The 27,984-nt window shown below is 41.0% G+C and overlaps 1 protein-coding gene across 1 annotated transcript; it reads left to right on the top strand.

Annotated features, from left to right (window-relative positions):
- Positions 1–474: 474 nt before the first annotated feature.
- On the top strand, positions 475–27,618 carry si:dkeyp-72h1.1 (uncharacterized protein LOC799956 homolog). Its single transcript, XM_052019626.1, has 7 exons — positions 475–630; positions 5,380–5,492; positions 14,701–15,092; positions 15,428–15,682; positions 15,787–15,907; positions 21,728–21,935; positions 24,084–27,618. Exons 4-7 carry the CDS (start codon positions 15,672–15,674, stop codon positions 24,170–24,172), a joined length of 429 nt encoding a protein of 142 aa, XP_051875586.1. The 5' UTR covers positions 475–630; positions 5,380–5,492; positions 14,701–15,092; positions 15,428–15,671; the 3' UTR covers positions 24,173–27,618.
- Positions 27,619–27,984: the final 366 nt, after the last annotated feature.

The raw sequence follows: 27,984 nt of genomic DNA, 5'->3' as shown, positions 1-27,984 counted from the left end.
AACCTCAGAGAGAAACAATGCATGAGGTGAAAAAGCTTCATTTTAGGGCACCCTCAGTGAAATCTGGCACCTGCTCCAAGTGCTACTCCTCTTTGAGGGTAGGATGAGTACTATGTTGCCAGTGGTGGTCAAAGTGACAATAGCTGTAAACTTTTATATGCCAGGCTCCTTTCAGACTGGAGCTGAGGATAACTGTTATATCTTATGCTTCGCTTTCACCAGGGGATGAGGGAGACACTGAAACTTTCCATTCAAAGATACCAGACGGCATTTCATTCCCACACCGGCAAGCAGCGGTTGGAGTGAGCACATGACTTTGCAAGGATTGCAAGCATCCCTAAGGCTCAGGATCCGCTCTGAACCATACTGGAACCGAGAGGATGCCACTCCATCAGCATCCCACTAGTGCGTAACCAAAGATCGTTTAATTTTTGGGACCTGGCCGAGTCACAATGCAGCAAGCCACTATGCATATGAATCTGAGTTGCCATAACAAAACCAAAGGGTAGTTATTGATTGACATGACTAATGAGTCAAGTGGCAACCGCCACCTGAAAGATGACAGAAGAGGACATGAGTGTACTCAAACTGGGCTTCCTTTGCCTGGGTCACTATCAAGGAAACCAGCAGGTAAGATATCTTTATTGGTCACATGTACATCAAAACACACAGTGAAATGCATCTTTTTGTGTAGAGTGTTCTGGAGGCAGCCCGCAAGTGTCGCCATGCTTCCGGCGCCAACATAGCTTGCCCATAACTTGGTAACCCATACGTCTTTGGAATGTGTAGCTGGCATTGTAAGATTCGTGGTGGTCAGCTGTGTGCTGTATAACCTCTCTGACATCAGGAGACAACTCTTGGTGCCAGCTATTAGGGAAAAGCTGAGGACAACTAGGTGGGGGGAGAGAAGGATGAGGAGGAGGGAACCTGGGCTATTCATGGACAACTCATCTGACTGCAATTTTTGTATTCAATTCACCAACAATCCCACACCTGGACTAACCAGCAGATTGTCTGTTCGGCCACAACACAAAAATGACATTACAAATTGAATTTTCAAAAAAAATATTAAAAATCAAAGCATTATGCATAGAGGAGTCATCTTTACACAAGTGTTCGATAATTCAATCATTTCTGGTCTTCACTGTGCCTTTGGTTGTACCAGTGCTCCTGCAGAGTGAGGCCCCAGTGGTTGCAGCACAACTGATGGAAGGCTGCTGAGCTTCAGTGAAGGAAACTGCAGGAAGATGAGCTCTGGGTCAAGAAAGACTCCACCAGCATGGCCAGCAGTGGTTCAGGCCAGCTGTCTGACAGGCATTAGCAGGCTAGTGGCAAAGTGGTAGGGAGGACAGGATGTAGGTTCATGCTTACTGGAGTCACTGCCACACCCCATAGTAATCTGGTAATTATCTTTGAAATCTAAAAAAAAAGTGTCGCTGCAGTACTGATTATGTATCTAAGTTAGCCATGAATCATTGTTGGTATAAATAGTTAGATGGTGAGTGTGGGCTTGTGGTGAATTGCATTGCTTGTTTCTATTGGTACAGTTGGTAGGTTGCTGTATTTAGAGATGTAATCACTGACCTTGACCACATACACAAGGGCAACATCAAGGCTACTGTGTGAGTGCGTTAAATGGATTAATGGTGTGATTTCACCTTCACTTCCTTCAGGCATGTCTTTCAGCACTGATCCTTTGGGTAACTCTCTGGTTATTTCTCTATGTAGCTATCTAGTCCCACTGCCTGTGTACAGTTAGTCCAGAGGATCTGCTACACCCCTCTGGATGTGAATAATCCTTCCTCCTCTTTACTTCCCTCACCAGTGTCTCCAGTGCAGAATTCAAGAATCACTCAAGCCCATCCTCTCCTGTACTGTTCAATACCTTTTGGCAATTCACAATCATCCCCACAATTTATTTTCCCAACTATTGCAACCACAATGTACCTCACTTTCTGAGGTACAGGCTGGTTTTAAGTAAAGCAGGCTAGCTTTAAATAGAGCTAATTGCTCATGATTGTGGCCTCCTGCTGAGGCATGCAGTCACTCCACAGCACAGCTAATGGTGCTTAAGTGTGTCAATCATTTAAATTGGGAGGCTGAAGGAAGCTTGCATGCTGCATGCATTGCATTCATTGAGTGCAAATTAATTATGCATTATTATCTACTCCCTCTGATCCCTCCCCCAGCTGTTTGCACCTTTCATCACCAGCTCTGCCAGCTTCCATCAATGTTCCAATTGGTGTCATTCCTCCTCCAATACTGCCACCTCCACTGCCTTCAAACAGGGAGGAAAATGCTTCGAACTGAGCTTTTGTTCAGAGCTCTCCCATGGTGTTTTCTCTACAGCACAGATACTGAGATAGCAGACAAGTGCAGTACAATGAGAATATGGCACATTGCTCTCTTTCAGAATTATGGCATGTCTTCTCCATCACCAGCCCATCAACCAATGGCTGCCTTGTATCAGTTAGTCAGCAGGTCCAGACTGGCTGCCAGAGGCTGAAGTGATGCAATCTAGAGGTGGATCCTCTTGAGCAAGCTTCTAAGGCTTCTGAAGTGCTCTCACCTGAACATCAACTACCCTCATCAATCTTTTGCTACATTGGAATCATGTGAAGATCCTCTCTGGGAACTCTAGAGTAGGGGAAACATGACTTACAAAAGCCCATGGGTGATAGCATCAGTTTATTACAGTGGCATTATCCAGTAAATAGTCATGGCATTGGAAACATTGTTTTATCTGCAATGTTCTTCAGTCATCGCTACTGAGTCTGCAAATGTAAATATCAATGATAGCCAGATGTTAAAAGGTCTTTATTGCAGCATGAAAGGACTGCTGGAGAAGGTACAGTCCTCTGCTTCAGATCCACTCTCACTCTTGCTGACACCTTCCACATCAAATGACTTAAATGTCTATTTGCTGGCATCTTCCACTTGTTATTCCCATTAGACAGCAAACTTGTGCAGAATGAAGCAGACGATCAAAATCTGTGAGACATTATGTGGGCTGCAACGCAAAAAGCACCCAGACTCCTGCTGATCTATATACACATCTGAAATTTTCTTTGAGTAGTTCAATGGTCTTTTCACTGAAGGCTCTAGAAGCCCCATGGCAGGGGGGATTTCAGCAAGGTGTTATCAGGTGTTGTATATAGCACAAATACCACTTTGAGGCAATCAGCCTCTCACCCGGGCCAAAGAGTGTGGGATTGAAGTGTAGTATGTTAACATCTTGACAGCAGCTAGGAATATAGGCAAAGATCTGTGCAGTGTACTAGTGGTGATCACAAAGCAGGTGAATATTTTGGGACCAAAGCCACTTTTGTTCATTTAGCAGACCAGGTAGAATCTGCAGAAGGAGAAATGGCCAATGCTTCGGGTTCAGGGCTAAAAGTATTTGCTGTTTCTCCTTCCACAGACGCTGCCTGGCCTGCTGAGTGATTCTAGTATTTTCTGGGTTTCTTCCAGATTTACAGCATCTGCAGTGTTTTGATTTTCTTTATTCATTGAGTGCTGGTTCACTGGGAAGTGACCTGATAGGTTCAATCACAGCCAGAAATTAGGAGAAATCTGTAATGGTAATAAAACCTACCTCTCTTTCCTACTGCCTAGAGAAATTCACTGCTGCAGTATGGTGGCACAGCAGTTAGTGTGGCTGCCTCAGTGCCAGGGACCTAGGTCTAATCTTGTCCTTCGGTGCTGTCTGCGTAGAGTTTGCATGTTCTCTCTGTGACTGCGAGGGTTTCCTCTGGGCACTCCAGATTTCTCCCATATCTCAAAGATGAGATGGTAGATTAATTGACTGCTGTAAATTATTTCTTTGTAGAGACCTCCCTGGGCTATGAACACCCAACTTACGGACACCCGTACATATGAACAAGCTCCCATAATATTGAATTCAAAAGTCCAACATACGTACATATGTTCGCTCCTATGAGCGGCAGAACTAGTTTCCTCTCTCTCTCTCCACTCTTAGTAATTGTTCTTTCTTATCGGTTTCATGTATTTTGATGCTATTCATTACAATGCTGAGGAGGCGTTGTTACCATATCGAGTGATTTTTGTGTATTTTCCAACTATGGGCAAAATCACCTTCTAGACATCTGTAAAAACAGAACATTTCCATTACCCAGAGACGGCCTGCATAGGTTCAAGGTATAAAGAATCAAAAGGGGAGGGAGGGTTATGGCATGTGTGAGATAGAATAAGTTGCAAGAGGACAGTGAAAAAGGAGAGGGGAAATGGGACTAGTGGGATTGCTCCATTGGGAGCTGGCATTGAAAGGGATGGGCCAAATGGCTCCTTCTGTGTTGTTCTGTGTATTCTGCATTGGCATCAATGATTCCTGTGCTAATAGCATTACTGCCATGCAACCCATGGAATGTGTTTGCATAGTTGGATTAATACCCTAGTTCAATGGAAGTGAAATATAAAAAAAAATTGCTTTGATATTTTTGTTGTATACATTCCTTCTGACACAATTTTTACCTTAGATCTGTACTAGGACACAGCATGTTAAGTGAGTTTGTAGTCCATGCTTGCATCAAGCAGGCCATTGGTGTTCTTTCTTTCAAGGCCAACAAATTTCATATGTTGTCTGTGAAGCTTAGCTTCACTGGAAATCTGGTGGAGCTGATTTGCACACTCAATTTGTTCTTTTTAATTAATTTCTCAGGATCTGGGTAAGTTCAGCGTTTATTGTCCATCCCTAATTGCCCTTGAGAAGGTGGTGTTGAGTCATCTTCTTGAACCACTGCAGTCTTCCTGGTGAAGGCACACCCATAGTGTTGTTGGGGAAGAGGTTTCAGGATTTAGACGCAGCCCTGGTGGGGATGTATTTCCAGGTCAGGTTGGTGCATGACTTGGCAGGAAGACTGAAGGTGGTAGTGTTCTCGTACATCTGCTTCCCTGATCTTCTTGGTGGTAGGGGTCCTGAGTTCACCGGATGTGTGGAGAAATTAAACTGATAAAACAGGAATATAGGAAAATTCTTGGCCTGTGACTTCCTGCAAAACATATAACCATCAGGTGTGTTGTGAAATATTTATTTAGTTCTTAAATCTTTCACAACATCATTGTTTATTTTATTTCTAGTCCTGTAATTTTTGTATCTCTCTGATCAATTTCTAAATCTGTAAAACTTAATCCACATTACAGGTGTGCATCATATCACTGCTAAGTTTTTAAAATTCTGGGTGTTGTGGGCAAGAGAACTTACCATCCTAAATACTGAAGACATTTTATGCCAAGCTTGAAATGTGTCTATGTAATCTGAAGACTTTTGAGATCCAGCCTTGAAGTAGACTGCTGTAACATTCAATGTCAAATAATGTATGGTGGCCTCCCTGGGGGGTATCACACTTTGCTTTGTTGCAGGCTAAGCTTTTGCTATCAAATTATGCTGCCACATTCACAAGAATATGAAGCCAAAACTGTTTTTCAATCGCTTTCATACCTGGTGTACGGATTCAACTGCTGGCATGAAGCAGGTGGGTGTTAAAAGGGGAAGAAAGCTGGGAAAATGCAGTACCAATATAAGCTGTAACATAACAACCATTTCCTGCCTCTTGCACTGTCAAAACTGTATTTGTTTGCACTTTCATTCTGGTGCTAAATTGGCACTGACTTAGTAAGGCCAATTAAAGGGTTGTTAATGACTCACCACACTGCTGTTATTTTGCTTGAGGAAATAGATACTTCTATGGGTATTGAACTGCTTTTGCAAGGGTGGCTTTTAGCTAAGAAATGCTTCAAATGCATCACCAATATGGGAGAAATGTCGCTTGATATTCCTCTTCTTCTCATTTCCGGACACCAAATTTATTGATCCTTCCACTAGCAGCCACAACAATTTTGGTTTATTCCATGAATGTTGAAAGCAGGATCCGCAGTCAGATAAACACCATGGATGGTGCTATAATAGCTCCTGCTTGATTTTGCCATCCTTACTTTGCTCAGCTCCCAAGGAATGTAAAATGCAGCTTTTATACATTTATCATTTATTTAGTATCAAAATGGCAAATCATAAGATTTATGATAGATCATTCTTGCAAATATTGCTTTTTTACCAGTTTTTAACATATACCTTTAAAAAATCAGTTACAGATTAATGCTAACAACGTAAGGCTGAATGTCTTAAAATATAATATCACTGCTTGCCGGAGATGTGCCGTTCTTGAGCATTCAGCTTGTGAGAGTAGTTTCACTTGTAACTGTAAAAAACTGAAATTTTACAACTCAACTTGCCAGCAGGAATAACTTGCAATTTATAGTCATGACTGAAATGACAACCATTCCCTTGAGTTAACCATGCTTAATTTACAGACAATAGACATAATTGGCAGGTTAAGTTGTTTATTTCAACTTTTTGCAATTATCAGTGAAAGAGAAGCTGTGTGCAGTTAATCTATGTGTAATTGTAGTGATGATTATTATATGAGATCAAGACATATTACAGATGCTGGTGAGACAATATTTACCACAACAGTTTATCAATCCAGGATGTGCATGCAGCACAGGACTTTGCAATGAGGCCATTGTCATGTCTTCCTATTACATTTTTAGATGTAAACAGGGTGCTAGTGGAATGAAACATGAGAAAGCCCTATCATTAGCATGTTCATACTTTTGATCAGAGATCCCAACATAATCAAGCAGACAAATGTTTAAATATGCAAAGCTGGGTCAAATCCTATTGGCAGGACCTTAATATTGTTACCTCCATTTATCTGCAGTACCTAGGCAGCTGAAGCAACAAGTCCTAACCGGTTGCAGTTAAAGGAATCCTTTACTGGCAATAAAAACAGAAATTGATAGAAATACTCAGAAGGCCAGGCAATGTCTGTACAAAGAGAAACAGAATTAACACGTCTTCTTCAGCTTTCTTTCCCACAGAAGCTGTCTGACCTTCTAAGTGTTTCCAGCATTTACTGTCTTTATTTCATATTTCCAGGAACTGCAGTTGTTGATCCTCCTTGGGAAATGCAGACAGCACAAAAAATCTGTGAAAGTAAAATACTGCCCAGGGCGGGACATTTGAAATAAAAACATAAAGTACTGAAAATACTCAGCAGATTGAGCAACTTGTGTGAAAAGACAAACTAGTAATGCTTCAGGCCAAAGTTTCTAGTCTAGTTTGATTGAAAAGTCATCATCAAAAGAGCTAGAATTGTTTGTGTTATGTGCATTAAAAGCTTCAGTTTCTTCCACGCACTTCAGAGGTTACCACCCAGCTGAGGACAACTACTCAGTTTCACTCCCATTACTTCCACGCTGTCCTTTTAAGATAGAATTGCAATTTTGTCATCATTGGCTGTTGCACTCAATTTTCGCTTTCTACAGGGATCACACTCTCTGTGACTCCCTTGCCCGCTCGTCGCTCCCCACCGATTCCCCCTCCAAGCACTTTTCCCTGCAATCATTCTAAGTGTTGCACCTGCCCCTACACCTCCTCCCTCACCACCAATCAGAGCCCTAAACAGTCCTTCCAGGTGAGGTAGTCCTTCACTTGTGAATCCATCAGTGTCATTTATCGCATCCGGTGCTCCTGCTGCGGCCTCCTCTACATCAGTGAGACCCAATGCAGGTCGGGGGATCATTCTGTCGAGCATCTTCGCTCTGTCCACTGTACCAGCCGGGATCTCTTGATGGCCAGCCATTTTAATTCCACTTCCCATTCCCACACCGACATGTCTGTTCATGGCCTCCTCCACTGTCAAGTTGAGGCCAGATGCAGATTAGAGGAACAGCACCTCATATTCTGCCTTGGTAGTCTCCAACCTGATGGCATGAACATCGATTTCTTTAACTTCCAATAACCACTCCCCTCTGTCCCCATTTTCCCCTTCTCCCAACGGCCCCCATCACCCCACCTCTTTCCCCTCCCCAACCTTCTCAATCTGCCCATCACTCACACCTTCCTCCCTCTGGTTCCCCTCCTCACCTCCTTCCCTTTATTCCATGGTCCGCTGTTCTCTCCTATCTGATTCCATCTTCTTCAGCCCTTTGACACTTCCACCAATCACCTCCCAGCTTCTCACATCATTCCCACTCTCCCCCTCCCTCAGCCGCCCATCACCCCTCACTCACCTGGATCCACCTATCACCTACCTGCCCTTGCTCCACCCCTTTCCCCCACCTTTTTATACTGTCTACCCTCTTTCTGTCCAGTCCTGATGAACCCGAACCGTTGACTGTCCATTTCCCTCCATAGATCCTGCCTGACCTGCTGAGTTCTTCCAGCATTTTGAGTGTTGCTCTAGATTCCAGCATCTGCAATCTCTCTTGTGCCCCCAATCAGCAAGCTCCCTATTAGAATTCAAAGAGCTCACACATAAACCTGGCGCTTGCATTTGAATACTACATGGTCCAAGCTTTACCCAGAGAAGATGGTGCAGGAGATCATTTCAGGCTGAAATTGCATCACACATGAAACTGTCCTTGGGTGCACTTCACATTAGCATGCTTTATGTTTTCGCAGCATCAAGTGCAAACCAAATGACATCATTGTGTACATAATGTACTGACATAAATTGGAGCAGAGAGCTCCATAACTTGAATACCCTGGGAGAGCCTCGGTAGAACTAACACAGTGGTTAGTTTGTTTTACTTTTGCTATTTAGAAGGACACTCTGCTGACATCAGGGGACCTGATTGGTCATCTTCATAACTGATTACTCAAACACTTTCCATACTCTACAGACTATTCTACAGCTAATAGGGAGTGCTTTACAGGTCAAAGTCAAAGTTGAGTTTATTGTCATATGCACAAGTACATGTATGCACAGGTGCAATGAAAAACTTACTCATCACAGGGGCTGATGAGTCAGCATACAGAAGTGAGGTAGGATGTCTAGTTGAGTGGTGCCAAACAACAACCTCCTTCTCAACATCAGTAAAACTAAAGAGCTGATTGTTGGCTTCAGGAAGGGGAAGGAGGGCCTGAATGGGGGTGAGGGAGGAGGTGTAGGGGCAGGTTCAACACTTAGCATGGTTGCAGGGATAAGTGCTTGGAGGGGGAATCGGTGGGGAGGGACGAGTGGACAAGGGAGTCACAGAGTGTGATCCCTGTAGAAATGAAAGCAGCATCACAGATAGGCAACATTCACAAGAGAAACATAAACTACACACAATTTTTACAAGAAAGAACACAATTAGAACAGAAGTCTGCTGTAGTGCAAAGTGATCAAAATGGTCATAGTGTTGCTATATTGAGGTAGTGATTATTGTTGTGCTGGATTGTTCAAGAACTGAATGGTTGAAGGGATGCAGCTGTTCTTGAACCTGGTGGTGTGGGACTTCAGGCTTCTGTACCTCCTGCCTGATGGTAGCTGTGACAAGATGGCATGGTCTGGATAGTGGGGATCTTTGATGATAGATGTTGCCTTCTTGAGGCAGCATCTTCTGTAGATACTACTGATGGTGGGGAGGGATGTACCTGTGATGTATTGGGCTGAGTCCTCTACACTCTGCAGCTTCTTACATTCCTGCGCAATCAAGTTGCTGTACCAGACTATGATGTAACCAGTCAGGATACTTTCAACAGTACATCTGCAGAAGGTTGTTAGATTATTCAGTGAGAAGCCAACCTCCTTATCCTCCTAAGAAAGTAAAGATGCTGGCGCACCTTCCTTGTGATTGCATCTAGGACAGGTCATCCAGAGTGTTGATGCCCAGGAATTTAAAGCTGCTGACTCTCTCCACCGCCAATCCCCTAATGTAGACTGGTTCATGTTCGCCCTCCTTCCCCTTCCTGAAGCCAACAATCAGCTCTTTAGTTTTACTGATGTTGAGAAAGAGGTTGTTGTTGTAGCACCACTCAACTAGACATCCTACCTCACTCCTGTATGCTGACTCACCATCCCCTGTGATTTGTCCAATAACAGTGGTGTTGGCCGCGAATTTGTATATGGCATTGGAGCTGTGCTTAGCCACACAGTCATGTAGAGCAGGGGGCTAAGCGCACAGCATTGAGGTGCACCTGTGCTGATGGTCAGCGAGGAGGAGATGTTGTTACCAATCCTCACTGATTGAGGTCTGCCGATGAGGAAGTCAAGTATCCAGTTGCAGAGGGAGGTACAAAGGCCCAGATCTTGAAGCTTGATGATGAGTTTGGATGGGATGATTGTGTTGATCGCTGAGCTGTAGTCAATCAGCAGCAACCTGACGTATGTGTTCCTGTTGTCCAGAGGATCAAAGTCAAAGTTGATCAAAGTGGTCATAATGTTGCTAAACTGTAGTGATTAGGGTTTTGCTGGTTGGTTCAAGAACCGAATTGTTGAAGGGAAGTAGCTGTTCTCGAACCTGGTGATGTGGGACTTCAGGTTTCTGTACCTCCTGCTGGATGGTCCAGAGCAGAGTGAGGAGCCAGAGAAGTCACATCTGCTGTTGACCTGTTGAGGCAGAAGACAAAGTGAAGAGGATCCAGGTCACCTCTGAGGCAGGAGCTGATTTGCGCCATAACCAACCTCTTGAAGCACTTCATTACAATTGATGCAAGTGCTCCTGGATGGTAATCATTGAGGCAGGTCACCACACACTTCTTGGACACCGGTACAATAGATGCCTTTTAGAAGCAGGTGGGAACCTCAGATCGCAGAAGTGAGAGGTTAAATATGTCTGTAAATACTCCAGCCAGTTGGTCCACACAGAGCTTTAGTACTCAGCCAGGTTCGCCATCTGGACCAGAAGCCTTCCGTGGGTTCACCCCCTTGAAGGATGCCCGGATGGCCTCAGAGACCGAGATTAAAGGGTCATCCAAAGATGTGGGGGCTCATGTGGGTGTGTCATAGTTCTCCCGATCAAAGCGCGCATAAAAGGCACTGAGCTCATCCGGGAGGGAAGGGTCATTGCCACTTATGCTACTCGATCTTGTCTTGTAGGAAGTTATATTGTGCAAGCCCTGCCACAGCTGTTGAGCATCCATCTGTGATTCCAGTTTCGCCTGAAATTGCCTCTTTGTACTCGCAATGGCCTTCCGGAGGTTGTACTCCTTATATCAGTCTGGATCACCAGCTCAAAATGTCAAAGACCTAGCCCTCAGCAGGTTACGAATCTTCTGGTTCATCTAGGCCTTCTGGCTGGGGAAGACTCAGAATGTCTTTGTGGGTACACACTCGTCCTCACATGTCCTTATGAAGTTGGTGATGATCATGGCATATTCATTTAGGTCCGCTGATGAATCCTTGAACATGGTCCAGTCCACCAACTCAAAGCAATCCCGAATTCGCTCCTCTGCCTCTGCCATCTAGCTCTTTGTAGTCCTCTTCACTGGCACCACGTTCTTCAGTCTCTGTCCATACACAGGCAGAAAGGGGAACAGCCAGGTGGTCAGATTTACCAAAATTTGAGCGAGTGATGGAGTAGTTGGCATTCTTGATGGTGGTATAGCAGTGGTCGAGTGGTTCCTAGGTTACAGCAGGGTTCCATTCCTGTGAACTGTCCATAACCTGAACAGTCCACAAGTCGGAAATGTGGCCGCAAACCAAGTTCCCACTCGGCAGAAGGTGCCTGCAAAAAAAATCATTTCACTTGCCTTGATTTCCATGAGGAACAGTGGCATCTTGGACACTAGGATTTGCCAGTATTACTGACTTCCCAGGAGTACAGGTAGTTACTCCTAATAACCCGATCTTTTCCTCAACAGTAAAGCTTGCAGTCCCCTCAAGTTTAGGTGGTTGTGCATTACAAGAAGAATTTCCTCATTGTGAATGTGAGGAATCCTCAGGGAGTCTGCCCTATTGGGAACTTTCAGGGATGGATCCAGTGTGACAAGAACTACTTTCTCCTTTTGTAGCTACTCACATCAATGCAGCTTCCAACTGCAGGCCTAAGCATGGATACTAAAAGTGCCATGCAAGTACCAGAGTGGTAATAGAAAACAAAATAGGTCTCATAAAAGTGAACTTCCATAGTGTGCTTCAATCCAGGGTGCCCAACAGTATATGCCAAGCAGGTGTGGAATCATCTTTGTGGCCTGCATGCTGCATAATCTTGCAAACCCAGTGCTAGAGGAAGGGCAGCAAGGGGTCCTGAATTTCAAGGATCATGAGGTGGAGCCTGAAGAACAGCAGGACCAAGAGGAAGAAGGTAACTGCTGGGACGTTGTCTCAGCTCAGAACACACAGCCTCATCTCCGAGCTGAGCAGAGGAGGCAGGCAATCACTGCAATGGGAGACCTTGATAGAGAAACATTTTTCATCAAATTCTCCAAGGCAAATCATCTCGGTACTACAAGCCTTGAAACAGTCAGCCAGGATAGGCCAGATGATGCATCTAATCCCTTGCATTCTGTTGTGCAGATCCACCTACATTGCACGTGGCACATGCATGAATGAATGAATCCCTGCTCCTAATACTTTAATAACTTGCCACTACATCTCTATTTTTCCTGATGAGTTTACGAACTCATAAAAAGGATTTTCTCCACTCTGCGCCTGTGAACAGTGATGTGCAGATCACCTTGGCATATCTTCTGAGATCAAGAAATTTTGTTCAATATTGCTCCATTGTGTGTAATTCTCACTGGTGAAGGAGGCAACAGTAACCACCTCCTACCAAGCTCTTTCTATGGTGGACCTGGTTGATATAATTTCCCCTGACAATCAGGACCTTCCTCTTAGCGTGCAACCTGGTTGAAGGGGCCTTCCATTTCCTTTTGAGTGGATGTGGGAGCTGCCTGCCTCCCTCCTGCACCCTCTGTCTACTCCAGTGCCAATGCCCTTTCCTGAATGTTAGCCAGGAAAAGGTAGGGAGATTCGCAGAATTGACTGAGCTCCTGTTGGGAATTCTGCAGGTCCTGATTCAGTTTTATTTTCAGGCCACAGACTACACTAAAGCTGTTTCAAATTGGATGTTGGTATTCCCGCGATTTTTATTTTGAGGATAGGCTTTAGCCATAAGTCAGCCATGTTTCACTGCACCAAAAATGGGTGCAATCCAATTTCTAGCCATAAAATGTTAATGAGATCCAACTGCATAAATCCATCGTCACCGGCCAGCTGCAAAAGACAGTCCACCCACTGCCCTCCAGATGAAAGGTGACAAATGTCCACCCACCCCATTGTGACAGGCTATTTTAATGGTGCTCGAGTGGGGTGCAGAAATAATTACATGTAGAATGCGGTGCTCTTTAGATTCTGTGGAGGTCAGACTGGGTCAACTTTGCAATGGCATGAACTGACAGCTCTGCAATGCGAGCAAAGTCACGTCCTGTGTGCATCTGTTGAGGATTGTCCAGAGAGCTCAGCCATCTTTTACACATCCAAGTATCAGTTCACTTATGTTTGCTGTCCATTTGAGCGCGACACGGCGCTGCTTTCCAGACACAAAGCCTGGCTTAGGATATATCATTTTCCCTTCATTCCCCTAGTGTTGTGTCTGCTAAGTGTGAAGCGGATATTTTCACCACCTTCTCTGGATTGGGTTTATTTCTGGCATTAACAATAACATCAACATATGCTGGTAATATTCCCAGTGGAAAACACAGCTGCTCGTCCTTGAAACAATGTTATCGTTACTCACCCTTTGGTGACAGCTACAATATCCAGATCTCATATTTTAACAGTTGGAACATGCGCGCTCTCCCAATCTAACCCCCACCCCACCCCCAATAATAACTGCAATTCTTCAAGTTTCTCTTCCTTAAATCTAATGCCACGTTCGTCTTTGAACCATTGTGTCGGCCCTTTGGAAGGGTTAAACTACCACAATTGCTTGCCTTTACATACAGTGACAGCAAGACCTGCAGAGGACGAGTAAAACTGAAAATGCTCGGCTGTGTTTATCACTGAAAAACGACATTTTCAGTCTGGTGAAAAGCACTTACTCCACAATCAAGAAACATTTCATATGTATGTTCTCTGTCAACTATCTGCACCGATAGTCTGATAAATGCATATATATGTAAAACAGAGTAAGGAGTACGATTCATGTTATCGTGACATCCATTTGTTTTAATATAACCTTATAGAAATCAGATCGGTTCATATTTATACGAGGATTCGTGCTCGAACCTTGCTGATAGTCAGATGGTGGCATGTTGAATGCTATCCTCAAATAGCTCCCATCGCTGCATCGGTCTAATTCTCAGACTGGTGAATATTTTAAACTTTAAAAAGGGCAAATCTGGGGAGAGATGCAATAAGACGTCACACAGCCACCGCACTCAATTTAGACTTTAACCTCTTCGGAGAACGAGAAAGACTCTCGTCGTTTCTGAGAAACGGTTTCATTGTTTTGTTGTATTGATCATCCGCAACCCCTCCCCACCCCCCGAATGCAATAAGTGTACAATACATGGACACCGCTAGTTCCGAAAGCGTCACAGCCAACAAGACGCTGCTGAAACACTGGTGTGGTTAGATGTCAGGGCTGTTTGTTAGAAGGTAGGTGATTATACATTCGCGCCGCCGGAAACTTAAGGCTGCGATCTATCTCCCCGATAATCAGCTGGTGATCAATTTTAGATTAAATCAAGGTACTCACGGTACCTTTGGGAAAGGGGACGTAAATGAACCGCCTTCTCAGATCCAAAATAATTTCAGAGCTGAGCAATTGATTCAGATATGAGTATTACCATAATTTGTGTGCATATATTTGATTGTCCTATCTGATGGTAAATAATATATTTTAATCAGGATTCCTTTGATCTAATCTCTCTTCCTCCTCCCCTCGCCACCTCCTTCCCAACATTTACAGCCCCCTTCAAAGATCCTGCCGATAGCAGCGGCGGGCTGAGACCTCCAGCCCCTCCTGTCTTAAGTGGCCGGCAGTGGCTCGCACCGTGACTGTAGCTCAGCGCCTCTCCCTCAGAATGCCTGCTCAGTGATGATGTGGATATGGTGAGAAAGCCTCTCTCTCTCTCTCCCTCTGTGGCTGTATGGACAATTGCCGTGGTTTTTCCTGGGGCGGTTCACACTCACCACGTCCTGTGAGCTGAGGTCGCCCGCAGCTAACAGAGAGCTGTCACCCTTCAAAAGCGGCAACCAGAGACTGTTCAGCAGAAATTAACCTCCAACAGCTCCCCACATCCCAGACACAAGAACAAGCTCAGGGCGCGGGCTGCATCCAGGTGAATTTCTCCTCTGAAGGTAGGAATGGTGGCTGTGGTTTGTAATATTCAGTCCCAATGCTTTGCGATAACGACAGCAACAATGGGGTGTAGAGCAGCAGTCTGGTAGCGAACGAGCCTAACAAGGGTAAACATTTCCCCTTTCCTCTCTCAACTATCTGTTTAAAACAAACCGATTGATTGATTGAACTAAACGACAGCGTTCCCGTTGTCCGGGTGGCTAATGCTGAGGCATGGCGGTATTTGAAATATTATTCACAGAAACAATTAGGAAGTTTTGGAATGTCATTTTATTGCCAACAAATTCCTTTGTAGCCAAAATTTCGCTGTATGTTTTCCTTTTGGAACCTATAGAATTGGGTTTTATGGAGTACGAGGTTGATTACTGTAAGTGGCGGTCCTACTCCAGTTCTCCTTACTGACAGAAATGATCTTGCTCAATGTTCTCATCACCCCATTGAATAACATCTTTGTTCACCTTCTGGTATGAAAATTCCAACCAGCTGACTGCTGTTACATTAAATCTTCCCAAACCTGTTTGTTCGGTGACAGTCTATCTGTGTTCCTGTCCAACAACTTGAAGGGGATCGTTTTTTGGATGCCTTTTCTGTATGTATTCGTTATTTTGTTTTGCATTGTTTAAACTCCCAATTCCACTAAACTACATTGTGGGCTAACTAAAAATGTTAATAAAATGGTACATTTGTCTGTAGGATTTGCCAAACTCGTTCAGTACTTTGTTTCAGAATGACGCAAGTGATGAGTAGCTGCGAGCCGGTAATGGAGGATTTTACTTTAAACCCGACTTCAGAGGAAGGGAGTCTACCTTTTCAGGTAATGTGAGTTTGTGTGCATTGGGGGAGTGTGCAGATCAAGATATCCCAGTGAAGAGTAAATACATATAGCGCTATACTGCTTCATAGTCACATTCTGCCAAGTTGGCGGTGCCACAGAGGTGACGTTCACTTCTAAGAAAAAAGCATTACATTTATATAGCACCTTTCCCAACTCCAGATAGTCCCAAAGTGCTTTACAGTTACTAATGGAGAAAAACCCTGTTGTATTGAAGATAATCCTCTGATGGAAGTTAGCACTTGTGTTACTTGCTGAGTTTATTTTTGTCCATGGTATCAGTCATCTGGTGTGAAGAATTATTTTAGCAGCGTACATTTATCAGTCCATTAAAACCAGATAAATTATAGGAATGTGAAACAAAGAAATGGCATCCTCACATACTTAAACAGGAACAATATTTGCCTGGATCTTTCATATGATTCTACCTGTAAAGGGAAATGTAGACAAATATATGACAATCTCCACGTTCCCATGATTAGATCAGTTACATATTTTACAAAATGGCTCCAGTCACCAGATGAACCAGAAACAGGAGATGAGTTGTTGGAGGAGAATCATGTGCTAAACCGTGTCTGAAGGCCAAGGATGGATAACACACTTCAGTTACAGTCACAGAGGATGTAATTTCTGACTTTACAGATACTAGGACTATTTTGCTCATGTGGAAAGGGATGGAAAACCAATTGGAGAGATTTGCACAAGAATTGTCAGAGACATAGCTGGTCATCTTGAAGGTGACACCACTTTCAAGGTCCTTGAAGAGTAATGTAGATGAGGTGAAGGGCTGATGCTGGTGTTTTATGGAGGGGGATGATGACAGTTATTTATTAAAAGTAAACCAACAGAGTGAGGAGAAGAACCATCCACAGCATCGGTGAAAATATCATCAGCAAGAGCAGTTGGATGACCGGGAGTTTAATGTGATTGAGGATGCAGGGAGTTGGATCTTATGGATGAGGTAAGCTTGGAGAAGGCACGGGAAGAGATGAATCAAAATTTGATACAAAGCAAAAGATTATGTTGGTGATCAATAGCTGAATTGAGGGGATTTACCTGGATGGTGAAGGGTCTAGATGGATAGAGTCCAGACGGATAGCATCTAGATAGGAAGGAGCTATTTCCTTTGGAGAGAGGTTACAGATTTAAAAATAGTTCATTAAAGGATTTAAGGGGTTGGGGTGGAGATGAGCAAAAATCTTTTCACCTGGAGGGTAGTAGAGATTGGGAAGGGGTGGCAGAGGGAGCAACCTTCAACATATTTAAAAGGTACTTGAAGAGCTGTGACCTGCACAGCAACAGAACTAATGCTGACAGCAGGGAATAGGGAGGGTAGTTTTTTTCTTGACTGGCATGGACATAATGGGCCAAATGGCCTCATTCTGCATTGTACATTTTCTATGATTCAAGGTGCAGGGAGAGAAGGAAGCAGAAGAGATATCTGAGTGGATGGTCTGTGTTTTGAAGATGAGGAAATCTGTAAGTTTTTGCCATCTGTTAAAGGAGACAAGGGAAGATGTAAAGAGGGAGTTTGTAGTAGAGGAAGTTAATGTTTCTCATCAAGAAGATCCTCAAGAAATAGTCCATTTTGGCAGAATATGTAGAGTAATATTGGATGGCTATGTTAGGGTTCACCTGCTATGTTCAAATTCAGGGTACTTGGTTTTAAGAGATAGTATCCAGACAAGTAAAAGACATTATGGATGGGTTGTAAGAAAGGTGGTGAAAGCAAGGTTTTTTTCCCTGGTGATGGATGCAGAAGTAGCTGGCATTGAAGGAGGGGGAGGAATATGATTAGTGAAGAGTATAAATAGGTGTTTGGAGAAAGCATTCACTATGATTGAGACTAGACAGGGGATGGGGCAGGATGGTGTGACTGATGTCTAGAATTTATATGCAGGTTCAGGGTGGAAAAGAGAGCACTCAGCTTGTAGTAGTGAAGATAACAGGAGCTGGAAAGGATATTGAAATTAGCTTGGATGTGGAGGCCGCAGAGGCTGAAGGAAGAAAGAAAAGTGGAAGTTTTGGGAAGAAACTCAAAACTAAGTTACTGAGAAGCCCACATAATGTGCACACACATTGGTTCAACACGAAATCTGTATTATTGATTCATTAGATTTCATTCCATTTACTTCAGACAAGTGGGAGTAACATAGGTAGAAAAGCCATTGCGTTACCGACTCCACATTTGGAGATAACTAGAGGGAGATGAGGACCTTGACTCGTTCAAATTACACAGCCTGCTAGCCAAGCTAGGAAACAGAGATTACAGTGAAGGCTGTAAATGCAGCCAATACTGATACGTGACAATGGAGATTCACCCTTCCACAACACAACTGAACTCTTTAAAGGTGTCACTGATGCTAACAACTCACCTTTCTTCTGCTGTATAACTATAGTCCATGTTTAAGTATTTTTTTTAATATTCATGACAATGAAACAAGCTCATCTTCCAGTCAATATAAAATGGAACTGGACTAAATAAAAATGTTAAGCAGAATCTAATTACAGTAGATGTAGTGATAGATTAATGTGGCTGTATGCTGCACCAAGGGAATATATTTTCTTATTTTGTTCAATTCCTATACTGAGTGGGAAAGGAAATTTGAATTGCTGTTGTTTTCATTGCTATGGAGTGATCAAGCTCTAAGGGCAGACTACCCACCACTTAGTTCAGCTGTAAAATAAGGACCGCCTAACAAGATATTATATGTGGGGAGAATAGAAGAAAGCCGCACTTCATGCTGGAGTTTGACTTGTTGAAATTACAAAGCCTGCTACTCAAGCTAAAAAACACACAAGAATACACAAGAACATAGAAGCAGGAGTAGGCCACCTGGCCCCTCAAGCTTGCAATACTATTCTATATGATCATGGCTGATCTGTCCCAGGCCTTATCTCCACTTCGATGACAATTCCACATAGCACTCATTTCCCTGAACGTTCAAAGATTTTTAAAAAACTCTTTAAAACCTCCTGCGATCAAGCCACCACAAACCCTTAGGCTAGAGAATTCCAGAGAGACATTACCCTCTGTGAGAAGAAATTCCTTTGCATGTCTGTTTTAATTGACCCCCCTCCCCTTTACCTTGTAAACTATATCCTCTTGTTTGTGACTCTTCAACATCTACCTTGTCATGTCCTCTTAAGATCATATATGTTTCAGTAAGATTGTACCTCATTCGTCTAAGCTCCAAAGAATACAGGTCTAACTTTTTTTTAGCTATTTGTAATAGGACAATCCTCTCATTCCAGGAATGACCCCCATGAATCTCATTTGCACTGTCTCCAATGCTAGTATTTCCTTTTTACAATAAGGGGACCAAAACTGTACACAATACTTCAAGTGCAGTTCACCAACACCTTATACAACTGTAATGATACTTCTCTATGTTTAAACTCCAAAGATCAATATACCATTGCCTTCTTAGTTACTTGCCTCACCTACATGCTAACTTTTTGTGTTTCAGGCACAAGAAACCTAGATCCTTCTGTATACCAGCCACTTGCAGTCACTCTCCATTTAGATAATAGTGTGCCTTCCGTTTCCTCTTACCGAAGTGCATGACCTCACACTTTCCTACAATAAACACCATTTGCCAAGTTTTTGGCCATTCACTCAACCTATCTATATCCTGTTGCTGAGTCCCAATATACTCATCACAGCCTTTCCTCCCACCTATTTTTGTGCCATCAGCAAATTTGGATCCTTTATATTCTGTCCCCTGCTCCAAATCATTAATACAGATGGTACATAACTAAGGGCCAAGTTGAGGCACTTCAGTAGGATACTGATTTACATTCATTCTGAATCTCTGTCTTCTTTATGACAACCTATCTTCAGTGTATGTTAACACACTTCCCCCATTTCCACGAACTTTTATTTTGTGCACTATCCTTCTATATGACACCGTATTGAATGCCTACTGGAAATCTAGATACACTGCATCTACAGGTACCCCTCTTTCAACTCTGCTTGTTACATACTCAAATAACTTTAGCAAATTTGCCAAACATGATTTCACTTTCATAGAACAATGTTGACAATTTGATTGTAAATTATAATGAAAGCTCCAAATACCCTTCCATTCCACGGTTGAATTCTTCAAATCAAAGCACACAGCTGATAACAGTTGACCTTTCTTCTACAATACAGCAATGATCAGTGTTTTCTTTTTTACTCATGATAATATATCACACTCATCTTCCATTCAATGTAAAATGGAACAAAATACTAAATAAAGATTTTATACAGAAACTAACTACAGTAAATATGCCTTAGTAACAAAGTTATACAGCAGTATGCTGCACCATACAGCCAAGTAAATTTTCCCCATCTTGTTCCATTCCTATAGAGAGTGGGGAAGGAAATTTGACTTACTGTTTTTTTCATTGCTATGGAGTGATCAAGCCCTTAATGCAGGCTACCCAGCTGTAAAAGAAAGATGGTCGAACAAGATCTTTGTGTGGGGAGATAAAGAGGAGAAAATCACACTTCATACATCATAAAAATATACTATATAGATAAAATTCTAATGCCTTTATCTACTATTGATATTTGCAAAATAAAAATGACTCTATTTTTCACTGTTATAAAGTGTAGACCACAAACTGTGTGTTGCATTAAACTGTTTGCAGGATAGGAGGAAGATGTTGCAGGTACTCTGGTGTTGCTTTTTTTTGCCTATTTCAGCCATATTCTCCCCTCCCCTTTTGTTCCTTCATGGCACTTCAAAGGCTTGTCTGTTTATACATCAAGTACTGTAAACTGAATTAAGAAATTGTAATATATCAATTATAGGATTGAAATAGTTTGTTGACCAAAGTTAGCATGCAGCTAACTCATATAGATCAAAGAAGGACTCATAGATCAGTTTCCAGTCAGTGTCAACTTGGTTAATTTCAGCTGAATAGTTGGTAGAGTACACCTCAGTAAAAGTTGATTGTGATAAGACATGATGGATACTATCAACATTCAGTAATAAACTACTAGTCAGTCAAGCCTATCAATAAACACTATTTACTTGGTGCACTTTTAATACCATTCTTTAGATGAACATGGTAATGTAAAGGGTGAAACAAACAAGCCTGATAGTCTAAGAAAACCATGTTAATCTACGTCTGCTGGCAGTCAAAGCATTGAGATTAATGTTTCCAACACGTAATAACATCTTTTAGGGTCTTAATATTTTCTGCTGATGTTAAGTCTCACAAACATCAGCCAAAACTGTTGATTTTTATCAACAAAGAACATGCCATTATTGTCAATTTATAGCATTTGGTTATTGGCTTTTTTCTCAAATTTATCAAATCTATTTTACCATAAATCAAACTGAAGATTTAATTTATTTAACAGCTTCAACAAACATTAAAGAATGTCACAATAAATTGCAATCCAGCTTCAATGTTAATTAAAATCACCTCAGTTAACTGTACAGTATCATATTAGACAGCCTTTGGTATTTTCCCCCTTCATTTTTCCCTTGATTCTATGTACCACTGTCTATACATGAGGAATTTAACAAATAGTGACAGTTCTCTGCCAATACAACTTTGGAAGACTTTCTGCCCTAATCATATTTGCTCTGTGAAGAATAGTGATTTCAAACCAAATTTCTACCACCAGTTAGTACAATCACCAGAGATCTACCCAAATAATATTATCTCCTTGATGTAATCAATATTCTTCAATATTCTGCAAAGTATCATGGCTCAATAAAATATGCAGCTTTTTGACAGTACAAATAAATCCATAGTAAGAATTGAAGATTAGCAATGGGAAATTATTTATTTTTGCAATAGATATTTCCTGATCCCCAGGAAAAATCAGAAAGGTATCCTAAGATGACAAAAAGACTGCCATCAATTGTCGTTGAACCAACTGAGAGTGGTGAGGTTGAGAGTGGGGAGCTGCGATGGCCACCTGATGAAATGAATCTGTTGGAAGATGAAGAGCATCACCAAAGTGAATTAACAACTAAACCAAAAATACTGGAAGATGAGGAAGAAGGTAAAACATGCGTTTCTTTTGGTGGACTACAATAATGAGGTATATTTTATGAATAACTGATATCAAAGTATATCACACACAAGAGAACTGTATTGCAAATGAAGTAAACCTGATGTCACAAGGATGTCATCTGTTCCTCTGTATAACTGTTGCTTTTAAGCAATACTTTGAAGCATAGTAATCTTTACAAGCTGAAAGTAACTATCATAATTAATGATTCTTAATTATTGAATTCAAATGAAGGTAAGCTGTATATCTGCAACATAAAGGCAGATTTAATCAGTTGGCCTGTCACATTCAGATTACAGCATGATAAGATATTACAATTTTGCTTTATTACAACAGAATCGTAATAAATATGATATTCATTTGTTCAGCAATTTTAAGCATCTTCAAAAATAATCAATTAGCCAAACTTTACGTCACATTCTGATGGATGATTCAACTAACGTTCAATCAGAAACTGAAAACCATCAATGAGAAATGTTTAACTTTCTTGATTCCAAGGCTGAAGTGTGTTGCCCTCTGAATGAATGGAGTAGCTGAATGACCATATACTGGACTGAGCATTGCATATGTTAAATTGAAGAACAGTTTATGCTTCTTCCTGGAAGTTGTGCTCAGGAACTGTGCAGTAAGAATGAATGAACATAACTTGTTTAAATAACTGCGTTAATCTCAGCTCAACTGACTTAACAGTTTATAATTAAAGTTACAATTAATTTGTTTGCACCTTGGTATAGCTGAGAGAACTGTGGAAATTGACAATGATGTAATTTTAATTCACTAAATCTGATTTACCGCATTTTTCTCCTTTGAGTTTCCTCCCTTCCTCACCTAATTTTCTCAAGTGGTCATTCTTCATATGTGACCCAATAGAAGGACTCAATCTTTTCTCACCTGACACCCATAAACATACATTTTCCTGAAACTCTCACTCTGTTGGATCAGAATTAGAAACCTGACCCAACTATTTTCCTCTCTCTAGAAAACCACATGCCCTTGATGTAATTTAGAATTTCATAAAATATCATAGCATAGTATTCAACTACAATTTTGAGGTGGAGTATTCATGCAATACGAACAAGGCTCCATTATGGTTAATACTGCATAATGGGCTATAACTTGCTTTAGGAATGAATATAACAATATCTGCTGTGAGTTGGTCTTGTCCCAGCATACTTAGGTTTTTAATTTCTACGGAAAGTATGAGTTGAAAATGTCACTGAAGTGAAACCAGGCATCTGGGACACGAGTGCCATGGAAAAGACTTTAGATTGTATTTATGGTAACTACACGCTGTTCAATGCATTTCAATAGAGGAGTAAACAATAAAGTACTGTTCTCATGAAGCTAATAGTAGAGCAGTGCACCTCGGACATTTCCCCACTGAGTTGCCCATCTGCCAGTGCCTGAAGTCACTGTACCATTCGTGCCTAAATAACAATGGCACTACTAGCCATGCCACTGTTTTAACAGCAGATTTTGGCCCAATGGGTTTCTAATCTAAGACAAGAGAAAGAGACCTGTGAACAATTCCTCCAGAGTGAGGGTAATATGGAGCATAATTCATGCTGAGCCTGAACAAAACTTTGCAGGGTCTGAAAACAAGTTGCTTCTTGCACGAACTTAACATGAGAATATAACAAACAAGAACAAAAATAATTTACAAAATGGAGACAGGTAGTATTTGGGGATCTTCACTGGAATAAGGATTTGTTGGAATAAACATATGTGTATGACTGCTCTTTTAGTATTTCTGTTTTGTAGTTTGCCTCCTCATCACAGCATTAAGCTCCAGGAGGGAAACAAATCGAATAATGAAGAAGGGGAGTAGCAGCTGAATGAAATCAGCTGAATCAGCCAGAGGGATCAGCAGAGGATAGATGTTATATGAGTCCCACATTTGGCATTATTTTGTCAAAATTTTCAATGCAAATAATGTTTGTTTTTATGTATAAGAAGCATGGTGCGAAGTGAATTAAGGGAAACATTATGCGGCAAAACATTTTGACCGACTTTCATTTCACTCATGAGGAAAGCTGAAATAACTTTGCATCACACATTCAATAAATGCCTGTCTGTTTACAATGATGGTGTTCCATCGTCTAGGTATAAAACCGGTAATGTTAATTCTGTTCATTCTAGATATATCATCACAACCCAGTCAGATACCAGAAATCGAAATAGACTATTCTGGTCAGAGAACATCAGAAAGCTCAAATGACAGCAGCTAAAAGCTGACATGACCTGACTGGAACCCCACTGTGAATGTTTGGTCACAGACTGGAATCTGGAGAGAACCTCAAAAGGGATTCTGAGTCAACAGACTTGTTTGTCAGAAGGCTTCATCTGAATGTTTTGCAGTTACTTGAATTTCTGACAATTATTTATATATGTGGTGGTTGATGTTACGTAGAGATAGTATTTATTGTTTCTATATTGTCTGTGTCTTAAACCTCAAGGATGAAGTATATATTTAAGTTTTATGTCCACATTTGATCAGCAATGTATTTAGTTGTCTACATAACCACAGAGGTAGTAGCTGCTTTCACTCTTCTTCCAAGTCAATCACCACACCTGATCCAAATATTACTTAAATTGAAATAAAATAGTAATTATGATGAAGTATTCACAAGTATTCCACACATTTTAGTGTAAATGTCAATTAAGAATAAGATAAAATAATCTAAACTAATTCTGCTATAAGAACACCCACTAGTATTGTTCACTGGTGCAAGTACCTTGGAGGAATTTGGGGTTTTGGAATGCTAGAGGCTTTCTGTAGGCCAGGATATTTGTTTCTGAAGAGTTACAATTGTTTAACACTGTGATTTATAAAGCTGAGACAACCTGGATAGAAATCAATTAGTAATTTGAGGGAAAAAAAAACATAAGTTTGAGGCCTTGTCATTTTAAACCTTTTTCCATTGGCAAGTTGGCACAGCACAGAGCCTATTCCCGGAAGAAATGAATAGGACTGAGATCAATAGAGACAGCAGAGGAGAAGTAATACAAGGCCAAACTATGCCTAAACCATCACATATTATTTGTGATATTTTATATGGGAAGTGTCTTTTATGTTTATATGAGGGTTCATTTTGAAGTCAAAAGCCTTCAATCTTTTTCACTGCTGCCACTATTAAAAACTTAAGTTTAAATGTCAGTTTATTTGCAGAACACTGATGAAAAATGGACAGATTTTCATTCTTCCAATTCTTTGTTATATTCATCTTAAAGAATGAGCAGGGTTGGGATAACAGATGTCATCAGAAAGATATACAATATACGTATGAGATAATAACAGACAGAGAAGTGTATGTATCATAAAGACGTCAAAGCAAATTCAGTACCAGGGAAGAATTATTGGAAATTGTGTAAGTTGTTATGGAATGGTAGAGGACATAGATATACAATTTAAGCAATGCTGGAGACTCAGACAAGCAGCACCAACAGTGTCACATTGAGGGAACACAGAAATGAGCTACACCTCCAACCTCATCATTTCAGTTTAAAAATTCAAACCTTAATGTCAGTGAAGCAGCTATTCCCCCTTGCTCTTGTACTTGGTTAATTCTGTGACAGATATTGTTTTAATTTGAAGTTCTTTCTCTTACATTCGGAAAACCAGCATTGCCTATCCATACCAGACTTCTGTCTCAACTACGAACAAATTAGGATTCCAAAATTCTTTTCCAGACCTTTTGAAAAAAAACGTTATTTCGTTTCTTGATTGTAAAGGAAAAAAAAAATCACCTTCTAAGCTTCCTTTACCAGATGGCACTATTCTTTCCAGCACTTTGTCTTGATTTGATGGCATTGGCACAACAAAACAGAAATTGATTTAACTGACACCACTGATGCATAGTACAGCATTATAACAGCAACAGCATAATTGGTGTGCCAATCAAATGCACAACATTTTAAGCTCTGAACAATATATTTATTAACATTCATTAATTGAGCTTTTATGTGTATCATTTATTAAGAATTAAATTTGGAAAGCTTGGAAGATAATGTTCACTAGTCAATGAACACAAATGGAAATTATTCATAACTGTCCAGTGCACCAGAGGAAGACCTATATAATTCCGGTTAACTTACATCTCCAGTGATCTCATTAATTTGTCCAGTTCTACAAATTTTGATTGAGGTGAATAAAAGGAAGTCTACTGCTGTTCAAAATTGGGTTCAAAGATTCCTTGAAGTATCCGATCCCCAAATACCTTGTGCACACTGAACACGAAAATCACACAAACTAAGAGTGATGGTGGCACAAATCTGTGGCAGAAGCTTGTTCAGTCTGGCCTTGGTCTCTTGTTCTTGGGGTTGTAAATCACTTGGGAAGTTAGTGTGGGCTTCTCTCATCCCCACCTCTCTCTGCACGTCAGACATGCTAGAACCTTCCCTATTAGGAAAGTGGTGGATTTAATTTCTGGACCTTCTCTCTTCCAAATAATTTGTTTTCTAAAGGTCTGGAAAATCACTTTGAAATCCTAATTAGTTTTTATCTGGCTTAGTCAGACAGCAGTTAAGTGCTGCAATGAAATTCTTGCCCACTCCCTGTTGAGTTGAGGACTCCAATGTGCCAAAATGGTGGAGATGCCTGTCCGAAGTATGTATATGACTGACTCCACAACTTTGATAGGAGTTTCATCTGACCAGAAGATGGGCAAGATACTGAACCCTGCCCCTCTTTTGGCAAGGCAGTGATCCAACAACATATTGCTGATTTGTACAATGGCTACAGTTGTTCTACTTTTTTGATTATGTTTCCACATCATGCTGATTAATTTTACATTCAGCATATTCTTAAACATAGCCTGAGTTTACATTTTCACAATGTTGCTTTCAATTTTTTCAACTTACGGGAATTTGAATTTATTACAGCTTATAACAAAACATAATCAGTTTTAGATTGGTACCCTTGAAAAACATAATTAAGGTATTGTCTCAGCTATAGTTTGCTGCCTTTTGCAAGATGCCAGCAGTCACCAAAGACTTGCAGCTATTCCTTGTGCTAAACATTGCAGGTATATAGTCAGAAGAAAGAATAATTTCCACAATTTGATCCTTGATTGTGAACTGCACATAGTTCATGGTACCCTATCTTTGTTAGGGCAAGGTTACTATCATGTTTACAAATGCACAATTAAAAGGAAGGTGCAAATATTGAATATGTAAGCCGTATATCTTTGGTGGTTAAACATCTGTAAAAATTCTGCTGACATACCAAAACATACATTAGTTTTCCCAAAGGCTGATATTTATTTTCATACTGAAAATACACAATACTGGTGTTGTGCAGTGAACGGAGAAGAGCACTGAAATTCGATGTAGGTAATAGGATAGTCTCCATATGTTTGAAATGATGTAAGTGGTCTAAAAATAAGACACTATTTGAATCATTGTTCTGTTTCCAAAGAGCTCACACTTTTACCATTTTTGTGCTATAGCAATAGAACCTTATATGGCAACAGAAACATATAACTCAGTTCTCAATTCTGCTGACCATTTCCTATTTAGTACCAGCCTTTACAATAGCATGCACATTTGTGATACTGTAACCTGCAAAAGACAGGTCTGACTTTGTTTCTAGTAGTTTGTTCAGCAAGAAGTGTATGTGCCACTTCCTTGTTTCTACAGTTCAACAAAGTTTCTGATTCTCCGCTGAGCTGTAATTAAAGTAACAATGTTTGTGCATTATGGTTTCAAAATAAAATGAATTGAAAAACAAAAGTCTTAAATATTATTTCCATACAGATGAAATAAATGCATATGGCATCAAAATGAGAATTCCAGTTTAAAGAAAAATGCCTTATAATATCTGATAAAATGCTCCTTTTTTTCACTGGTGAAATAATATGGTTGAAAAGTTGTCAAGTTACTGTACAGTAAGTCTCTAGGTGATCATTGTACAGTTTGAAGACTGTATTAAAATGTGAATATTAGCTGTTTTCTCATGATAACTAACTCATGTGCAAAAATAGCAATTTTCTTCCAATATCTGTTTTCTGCTTCCATTCCACTCTTTAGTTGTGATTTTTTT

This window comes from Pristis pectinata, chromosome 1, assembly GCF_009764475.1.
Source record: "Pristis pectinata isolate sPriPec2 chromosome 1, sPriPec2.1.pri, whole genome shotgun sequence".
Lineage (NCBI taxonomy): Eukaryota > Metazoa > Chordata > Chondrichthyes > Rhinopristiformes > Pristidae > Pristis > Pristis pectinata.
The sequence above is the reverse complement of the archived record's forward strand: the minus strand, read 5'-3'. Positions and strand labels throughout refer to the sequence as shown.

Excerpts from the sequence above, each read along its gene's own strand:
- si:dkeyp-72h1.1 (XM_052019626.1), top strand. Across the intron at positions 15,908-21,727 it reads AAGGGAGTCTACCTTTTCAG|ATATTTCCTGATCCCCAGGA; the intron begins GTAATGTGAGTT and ends TTTTTGCAATAG. Across the intron at positions 21,936-24,083 it reads ACTGGAAGATGAGGAAGAAG|ATATATCATCACAACCCAGT; the intron begins GTAAAACATGCG and ends TGTTCATTCTAG.